Raw genomic sequence first — 10,274 nt, 5'->3', positions numbered from 1 at the left:
ACTTGAGATAGTCTCGGATATAAGATCCGACTATGAATACTGGCCAATGGCCACCACCAGCCACAACCAGCCATGATTTTCTAGTGTCGTCTGATCGATATAGCCTGTGTTCAATGGAGACATAGGCTGCGTTCTCTTTGGGCACTCACGCGCTATAAGCGTCATTCTATCTTCTATTGGCATATAATAAACAATAAAGATAGAATGACGCTTACAGCGTATGAGCGCCCAAAGAAAACGCAGCCGTAGTCAATTGGGTCCTATTTTGAAGCGTACATACAAGATTTTAACGCTTTATGACTTCTGCCCACAAGACGCAGCAACGCTTGCCGCGCAGCAAGAAGCGACGCGATAGTCAATCAACGTGTCGCTTTTCCACGAGAACTAAAAGTTTATTGGCTGCTGCGTCACTTTTTGCTGTGCGGCAAGCATTTCCGCGACCTGTGGGCAGGAGCCATTAAATGTGGTTAATTTTCTTGAACTAATGCAGATAGTTCAGCTAAAAAGAACAGACCGCATACACTTCTAACGTTTTCGAACGGCGCATGCTTCCACAGGTGCACCTGGATGTAGTTGCCGAACGCATCTGAAAACGTGAAGCGTAATCGGAAGCGGTTACAGTCCGAAAATGGCGTCGTCAAGTACTCAACGGTGGATGGTGGACTCTGGAATTCTGCGTAAAAAGAATAACGACGAACAACCGCAGGAGCTATTGGTCTTCGGATATAGCTGCAAATTGTTTCGCGATGATGACAAGGCGAAAATGATTGATCAGGGAAAGCATTTGATACCATGGATGGGCGATAACACGTTGAAGATAGACAGGTCCGTTTCTGTAACCTAGAACCAATTTCTCATATAGAATATTTGTTCTCATGTGATAAGGAAAAACGCACCATAAGTACGTTACGTTTTTGACAAACGACCAACTCAGACAAAAACGAAATTCCAAAAAAAAAAGCTATCAAAATGAGTCACGTGCTGCGTTTAAAAGGAAACAGAATCCGTAGACCCAAGTCCTCCCTCTTCATCGTTAATGTTTGGATAAGCAAACTGGAGACTGTTTAAGGCTTCCGCAGGTGTTTCAACTGTATCGAACGTGCCGAACGTGTGGCAGCGCGATATTGCGCTCTGCACGGTCGCAGAATCAGATGATCTCTCGTGATGCTTATGGTGCTTATGGCTGACCGTCTGAACAGCAGCAAGGTGAGACACGGCGTAGAGAGACAAGTGGCAGCTGAGGGTTGTATTACGACCACTCAGCATGGTATGTATTAGCATATTAGACTCTGTCCCAGAAGCCACTTAGGACATTGTTACAAATTCGCAAGTATACAACAGAGATCTGTTGATACAGTGATACATGTATAAATGTCCAAATTTATGTATATTGACAATACTGGGTCATATGCAAGCCTCAATAGACAGATTTCTTACTCAAAGTAACATTTCAAGTATATATATTTGAAAAAAAATGTAAATATTGAAATGTAAATTATTAGAAACAGCTTTATGCAAAATGTATGATCGGTTGCATTATTTAAGATGTTCTTAAGTTATTGTCGCAAATATATAAATATATGTAATATTAAAGAACAACTATAAAAAGCATACTTGTAAAGCTAAACATCAATGAAGATAAAAACATTGCGCAGCATCCTCCACAACTCCGTTCTATTTCAGAGAGATCGTTTTGATGGGATTTACTTCTTGATTTAGATTTCCAGATGCCGTGACCAACTGTACATCAACAATTAAAAACATATCGTCTTCTTTCTCTAATAGATTTATTGTATGTGTATAGATACGATGGACGAGGCGCACTGGGTGACCTACGGATTTACGAGCCACCGACAGGTGGTTTTGAACAACGGACCATACTCACCGAGGAGGAGCTGAAAATAGAGCAACTCTGTGACGAGGAGCGGTATCGGTCTCTTTACCATAATGATGAAGAGGAATCAATATATCATGGTAATTATGTATTTCTCACAAATTAAAATTTTAATAAATGGTTATGTTAATCACTTGAGTAATTTCATCTAAAAATTTATTATATCTTAAATGTAAGTTATATAGAAAGCAAAAAAATATCTATTATTAATACTCTATTATTAAAACTTATAAATCTGTCGATATCATAGAAGAGGAAATGAAGAGGCTGCATCAAGCGCTAGATTCTGAAACGTTTCATCAAGTTGGATACAATTATAACGAGGATGAGAATGGTCATAAGGCTCCATGTGAAGACTCGCAGAGTCCGAAACAGTCGGAAGGTTCGCAAGAAGAAGATCAAGCATTTATTCCACCTCCTGAATTGGAAATCCCAGAAGGAATAGTTCTAGTAAGACCCTATTCTATTGAATTTATAGATGATATTTATAGTTTGATTTTATATTTAAGATTGTTTCAATTATTATATGTTGTCTAGCCAACAAAACGAGCTATAGCAGTATCTTAAGATTACTTAAGATCATGCTTAAGACTATCTCGAAGATTGAATTATGAATATTGCTTTATAAGCACATTTTTGTAGAAATAATATTTTCTTAAGTAATCAATTTCGTGTGTTTAGCCGGAAACTCAAAAGCTGAATGCCATTATAACGAAAACGGCATTGTTTATAAGCCGGCAAGGGAGCCAAATGGAAATTCTGATAAAGGCGAAACAAGCAAACAATCCGCAATTTGCATTCCTATCGATAGACGGGCCGCTTCATCAATATTATAGATATGTCCTCGATGCTATCAAGAGTGGGAAATATAATCCTGAAAAGCAACCTGAGAAGGAAGAATCAGGTATGCATATTCTCTTTATAAAAAAAAAGAGTCTTCATAGTAATATCATATTGAAGTTTACATTATTGAGGTAATTGAAGCAACATAAAGCAGGATTTGATTACCCACACCTACTTTGATTCTACTTAGTTTTTCTTGCCGTAAGTATTGCCATAAACTTTTGTTAATATACATTGCTATCCGCTACGTGTTAATCCATCCGTCAATTATCTTGATATGTGCATGATTCTAGTCTTTTCTTTTTTTTTAATGATAGAACCCGAGGAAGAATCGGACGCGGATGACGAACCGTACCTACATCCAAGTCTCGCGCCGTCGTTTACAAAGATCGAAGCGGTAAGTTTTTTTTGCATGATACACATGTTATTTGCATGCATATTTCTATTTTTAAAGATATATAAAAGCGATTCCTAGGGTACAACCCTTGGAAAAATTTTGTGTTTTGAATAGTTTTTGAGACACGGACGTTTGCTCAAACATCCTGAATCACTTTAGAATGGTCACTTGAAAATGTACGAATTTCAACAGGATGAAATGTTAAATAATATCCAGCAATATTATTTTATCCAACATTTCTTCGCTCGCAGGGCTGATATTGATATACATTGAATCTATTACAATATTCCCATGAAACTTTTTTTCTCTTAGTTATGTAAATTTATGCATAATTTCAATAGAGAGAATTTCTTTGTAGATATTTAGTGCTTAAGTAACTAAGTAATTGCAATGTGTACAATCTATTAGATGCCTTACAGGCTTTACAGTGTTTACAGTGCGACCTGTGTGTATTAATGATACACATCTTAATAATATCATACATATTTAAAAATATTAAATGGATTTCAATATGTACAGTTGAAAGATACGATCGTAAATTAAGTTTAGAACGTGCTGAAAGAAATTCTCTTTTCTGTTTATAGGCACCTAGTATACCGAGTATACAATACAAGCCATCGGCAGATTGCGCGTATTCCATGCTTGTAAATAAGATCACGGGGAAGCCGCCGCCATCTAAGGTGCCGCAAACGTTGGACACATCAATTCCGCCGATGCCATCTGCTGGGTATTATCATCCGATGCCACCACAGGTATGATTGCTGTGGTTTTCATGCATATCAAGTCTTCTAATAAACGCATCATATTTCTCACAATCTATTTATGCAAATGGGTATTTTGGGGAAAAAAAGCGAACTAAAGTTTTCTCAGAATTTGTGAACATTCCAATATCTAAAATCTCATTCGAGTATAATCGTAAATTTTCTTCTTTGAGTATTAGAGATATTAGTTATTAGATGTACAAATTAATTTAGTGTCTTCAGAAAAATCAAAATTGATAGAAAATTGGCGATGGCGCAAGTGTTACAATTATCAAAATAATCTGCATCTTTCCTCCGTCATAATTTTTTTCATTGATTTTATGCTACATTTCGGGCAGTCGCTAAATTCCAGCTAGACGGAAACTTTTAAGTCACTAAAATTATCTTGTGCAATTTTTTCACTAAATAATAATTCAAGTCATGTTTTTAAGAAAAATATTTAAATTTTATACGATACAAATACAAAAAAACTTCAAACTAATTTCTATAGCAAATAATCAATGTACTTGATGCGCAATATATTCTAATTCTGATTTCTAATATTCTTTGCTTCTAGAATTATCCTTATGCTGCTCCTATGCAGTACTCGCACGGTCCAGTTATATACGGACCAAACGGACAGATTCAGTCGTCCTCGCAGCTCGCCATGCCGAATGTTGTATCGTCGTCGAATGACACGAGCACGATGCAAGTTCCATCACCCAAGGAGTCACCATCGCCGTTGGTACCATACGGGATACCCTCGCAGAAGCCGCTCAGTAGACCCTCCTTCATCGTGCCACCGGCAGATATGCAGATCATAATCGACAAAATGGCGAGTTACGTGGCGAAGAACGGCCGGGACTTCGAGACGATCGTCAAGAACAAGGGCGACCCCAGATTCAATTTCCTGGAGCTGTCGCATCAATATCACGGTTACTACGCGCATAAGTTGACAATATATGAGGGCGCGATAAATCCCAAAGTGCTGACGGAAGAAGAACTGCTGCAGAAGCAAGAGCCGCAGGAGGAGAAGCAGAAGAAACTGGAGGAGCTACAGAAGAAGCAGCAGAGGATGGAGGAAGTGCAGAAGCGTGTGAAGATGATCCAGGCGAAAAAGAAAGGTGGTGGTGACTCGGCGAAGGCGAAACAGAGCTTGCAGGGAACAAAACAGATCACAACCGTGTCGTTTTCCATCAAGAAGCCGAAGGATGGTGAGAGCACAGTGATAGAGAAGAGAAATGCGCTACCGTTGGAAGAAAGCGACGAGGAGATGGACAACGATAAGAAGGACACGAGCTCCAAACCGGGTTCGCCTCAGGACGTCACCGATGCGAATTTCTCCTTGAACGTCGTCGATAAAGATCCATCGAGGTCTGAAAAGAAACCAAAGAGCGATGACAGGGAGCTGGTGGATCTGACGGACGATATTCTCGAAGATTGTCAGAAGGAGATCAGACACAGGCAGGCTGAAGACAGGATCAAAGATAAGCTGATGGCGGCTGCAAGGGATAAGCTCGCGGCTACTTCCAGGGAAAAACAGTTGCAACTCGAGAGACGTAAAAAGGCTGCCATGTTTCTCAGTCAGATTCAAGCGCCGACGCTCAAGCCCGGCTCCGTTACGACGAATTCGGGCTCTCGGAGAGACGACTTGGACGAAGTGCACTCCGTGCCGTCGCCGTCGCTGGAGGACAACAGCAGGTCGCAGGATACGAAAACGTGCGGTAACTCGCTGATGGACAGATTGAAGAGTGCGGATCTGAGTGGCAGTAGGTCGAGGAAACGTTCCAGAAGCCGGAGCGGAAGTCGTACAGATAGGCACAAACTTCATAAGAAGCACAAGAAAAAGAAGAGTTCCCATCGAAGGTATCGATTCCTCCCGCAATATTCGATTCCTCCTATCAGATATGTTTCTCTTTTAATTTAATTTGATTTCCCGGGGAAAAAAGATTATATATAATCATATACAATTATGTATAATTATATATAATCATATGTTATTTATCTATGTCTCTGTATGGTTACATATATAATTATATATGTCCACACGAAATATTTTTATTGAATTAAGTATTTCGTGGGCAACTATAAACATAAGCATTTATTTCAATTGCATTCGTATAATAGTATTTTTCTTAGATGTAGGACGTATATAATTATATATGATTATGCATGGACATATATATGATTATATACAGACACGATTCATGTATAATCATTTTTTGCCGGGTTAAACTTACCTTTAATTTCCTACGAACTCTGTGTGTGCGAAGTACTATGAAATATCATGAAGTCTACACGACTAATATATTCCTGTGTAATAAAAGAAACTAATATTCAGCAGTTACGATAGTTCGAGTTCCTCGCGCTCGCACAGATCCAAGAAGAGCAAGAAGTCATCCTCGAGGCACAGATCTCGCTCGCACAGCCCTTCGCACAGACACCAACACAATTCACGACGGAGGAACAGCCACACGAGCCATTCGGATTCAAGTACGCCATGATGAGACATTATCTTTACACAATTTAAATAAATTTATATATAAATGTGAAGTGTATATAGTTATATGTTTAATACATGTATAATTGCTTACATATTTCTTGACTGAACTATGATGGATTTAATACATTTTTTGCCATAAAGTAACATGGAAAGTTTTCTTGCTTTTAGATTTCCATATTAGACATTTCCCAAATAGACAGAAATGCAGAACATAGTATGTAAACATTTAATGGACGTTTTATGGTGCCATTGCAACAGCACAATATGTTTAAAATATGCTTGTTTTAACCAGATTTTAAGAAGTAATAAGGTTTCATAAGAGAATTTTGGAGTCTGGAAAGTTGTTTTATCGTAAATTTGTTAATACTAGTTACTAGCTGCACAGAATTAAAAATCCTTTTGCACAATTACAATACACACGTTAATATAGACGAGGGCTTATTTGAAAAACGAAAAAAAGTTTTATAATTTGCTAACTTTTTTTCATTTTTCGAATAAAATCAACCGTCTTCGCCTGCATTAGCGTGTGCATTGTAATTGTGCGAAAGGATTTTTAATTCTGTGCAGCCAGTAACGAATATAATACTAACGAATTTTCGGTAAAACGGGAAGACTCCAGGATTAAATCGTAAAATTAACATTGACAAAATCATGAGATTAGAGAAAGAGATTAGAGAAGAGGTCTCATGTCAAGTTAATTTGGTAACTATTTATTGATCGTTCGAATAAAAGAAAAGTGTTCGTCCAATTTTACAAGTGTGCTGAATCGATCCCAAATGTCATTTTATAGATATATCTTTTTATTTGAAATTTTTGAATTTTTATTTGAAAGTATAACGCAAAAAACCTTGGCATACATTTTTCGTTTCTGACGTCACTAAACAAGGACAGTCATAGCGACTACTCCGGAGCTTTAAGAAGTAATAAGAAATACTCACTTATTATACCATAATTTTAATCAAAGTATTGATTTTTTATTGTTATACTAATTCCGGATGAATTGCATTTTTTTTTCGGGCAAAAGAAGCAGCAATATTTATGGCATCAGAATATCGTTGCAATATTGCCGCAATTTTCACGGCATCAGATGATTTTTTATATACTGACAAAATGCTCGTATGAGGATGCATCATAACGTACTTATGTTAGTCACGATACCGACTTTATACCGAAATATGTTTATCTGGGTTGTTTCTCTCGTCAGAAGAAGAAAAACGACCTTTCACGCGTGCTAATGTTATTTTTCCTTCGTAAACATTTATCAATTTTCCGTTACAAACGTTTTTTTCTCGTCCAAGATGTACGATCTCTCCACAAAGATCCTGATCGCGCGTAAAGTATCCGGTGAAAAATCTGTCGGTTGTAATATTAGGCCGGCCGATCGTACGATATCAAAGGTTATCGTGTTAAACATTTCCATGCACCGCGTTGCAAGTCAATAATCATCAACGGTTACAACTGTCATGTTGTCGGTTTTTTTTATGCGGAATAAACTCTTCAAACGGACATTGTATACTGGCTTTCCCGTCACAGATTCATAATATTCAACGATTGACCTGCCCTAAATAAGTGAAACATGATAGAGATCTCCTAGATCTGCCCGATAAAGACCGAAGCTTTATATAGCGTGAATACGATTCCAATGGTCATCGAAAGATCATCGAAAGAAAATCCTAACTAATCTAAAGTGCGATATTCTTTATATGTGCGTGAAAATGGATCCCGCTTCTCATTTGAAAAAAGTAAGTATACAATATATATATATGTAAAATAATGATAAATAAATAACAGGAGAAAATATTGTTATGATCTTACACGTGTGACCTAGGACTGCTAATCTTCGATAATTTTGAAGCTTCGAAGAGTACAATCTTGTGAATGCAGTAGACTAATGTCTACATATATTTTACTCAGGGAATGCTGAGAAATGTTGCAAATGAACTTTTGTAAATGAATATATGTATTACAGACATTATATAATTTAAAAATCTTATAATTCCGATGTTCTGAAACTTCGATATTTTCGAAATTTGAATAATAAGCGCTGAAGCTTCGAATTTTTTGAGACTTGAAATTCGAATGTCAAAACCTTCGAAAAAAGAAAACATTAGCCTAGTATGATCGCTCATCTGGTCGCCGCATGTTTCTTTTAATTTTTTCATGAACATTTGTTTCTCTTAAAACACGATGCTATCTTGCCTGTCCCCCATTTTTAAACATTCTCCTGTAATTTCCGCAGAAATCTTCCAAAATTAATCCAGTCAATAAGTTACTGTCGATTATAATTTCCCACTCAACGATGCAACTGTTATATAATGCGTGTGTTATATAACAGTTACATTGTTGAGTAGAAAATTATATTAAACAGTTATGCAATTTGACGTTTGTTGAAAATCGATTTAAATTTTAAAAGCCGTACTTGACGTTGTTTCACATCTCCATAAATGTATAATATTTCTAGAATATTCTAAGAATGTTATGTAACATTTTTAAATATTTTGGAATGTTCTTAGAATATTAAAAAAAAAATAATAATATAGAAAAAATATATAAATAAAAAAAAATATATATATATATGTAATATTACATTAATATTAAATAATATTATTTTATATTATTAAATATTATTAGGAGTGGTCATGTAACTATCTATTAACTTCCCAGAAATATTACTTAATATTAAATAATATTACGCGCTTATAGGGATGTTTGAACTTTGAACTTTGAACTTTTCGCGCGAAAAATTTTCAATCGTCGCTCATTTCATATGCAAAGATCCAAATAACGCATGTCTCCTACTTTCCTATTCGATTGTTTTCTATCATTTTTACTCGGAGTCACAGCATAATTCATATTTATCATTCGTGGTATTTCCGATACGTAGTTTCCTCGTCTCTAGGAAGAGGCGATAGGTCACCGAAGGGAAACCATAACGGTCGAAATGTGCCACGCGTAATTCGTAACGAGCGGCAATTGAATCTATTGCGACGGGATACAATAATCAATTGTATTATGCATTTGACATCGTTCGCACGTCGGCTGCACGCAAATGTCAATCGATCATCGTGATCGATACGTGGTTTAATACGTTTTAATGCATTTGAACGAACCGCGTCATTATTGTTATCAGTGTTATAAATCGCAGATTTATCGACGAACGTTTCAGAGAGTTTATTTTAGACACGCTATTATTGGCATCCGTTCGCTGATCGTTCTATTTATTTACTTTCTTATTGTACGATCCTTCGAAATTCGTTCAAACCCGTTATAAGTTTGTTGTCGCATTGTAGAATATCTTCTTCCATTCGCATCTAAATTTACAATGCAATTAAGTGTATGGTCGGTCATAAAAAAGTTGCAATTCCGAGCAGGACAAAAAGTCATATAACAGTCAAGATGACGTCAAAAATAAATCATTTATAGAAACTGAGTCAAAGTGATGTCATCTAATACTTTAAATAGAACGACAATTTGAATTTGACAGCGTTATGATTTGTCAATGATTTCTTTATTTACAGGCCATTGTAGAACGTTCTTAAGTCTTTCACACTCAACTGTTTATATTTTGTCTAAAACTGTTTCTAATATTTAGTCAGTACTGAAAATCTATAGTTCATGTCACGTATATATACTGGAAATTTTTGATATTGACAGTGAATATCAGAATGCAGTTTAAAAATATGCAATTATTCCTTATAAATAAATTACTATTGCAAAAAAGTTTTATTTATTGTATTTAAAGTTGCAGTTTTAATGCAGCAATTTTAATTTTTAATTTTAATTAATTTTATATAAATAAAATCGTTTATAACTACAATAAATAAAATATTTTGCATGAACAGTTTTGTATATAGCTACTCTATAAGCGCGTAATATTATTTAATATTAAGTAATATT

The 10,274-nt window shown here is 36.1% G+C and overlaps 1 protein-coding gene across 2 annotated transcripts; it reads left to right on the top strand.

Annotated features, from left to right (window-relative positions):
- Nucleotides 1-577: 577 nt before the first annotated feature.
- LOC106740804 (splicing factor, suppressor of white-apricot homolog) lies at nt 578-6,521 on the top strand. Of its 2 annotated transcripts, none has more exons than XM_014612195.1 (8): nt 578-825; nt 1,805-1,974; nt 2,145-2,344; nt 2,576-2,798; nt 3,055-3,134; nt 3,719-3,886; nt 4,452-5,740; nt 6,219-6,521. In XM_014612195.1, the coding sequence occupies exons 1-8, from the start codon at nt 629-631 to the stop codon at nt 6,376-6,378; spliced, it is 2,487 nt and encodes an 828-aa protein (XP_014467681.1). In that variant the 5' UTR covers nt 578-628; the 3' UTR covers nt 6,379-6,521. The 2 variants fall into 2 exon arrangements, with proteins under 2 accessions (XP_014467681.1, XP_014467680.1); XM_014612194.1 differs by having other exon boundaries at nt 579-825; nt 6,216-6,521.
- The last annotated feature ends 3,753 nt before the right edge of the window (nt 6,522-10,274 follow it).

Source organism: Dinoponera quadriceps, unplaced genomic scaffold, assembly GCF_001313825.1.
Source record: "Dinoponera quadriceps isolate SergipeBrazil2010 unplaced genomic scaffold, ASM131382v1 scaffold591, whole genome shotgun sequence".
Taxonomy (NCBI): Eukaryota; Metazoa; Arthropoda; class Insecta; order Hymenoptera; family Formicidae; genus Dinoponera; species Dinoponera quadriceps.
Note: the sequence above shows the minus strand (reverse complement) of the source record. Positions and strands in the feature narration are given on the sequence as shown.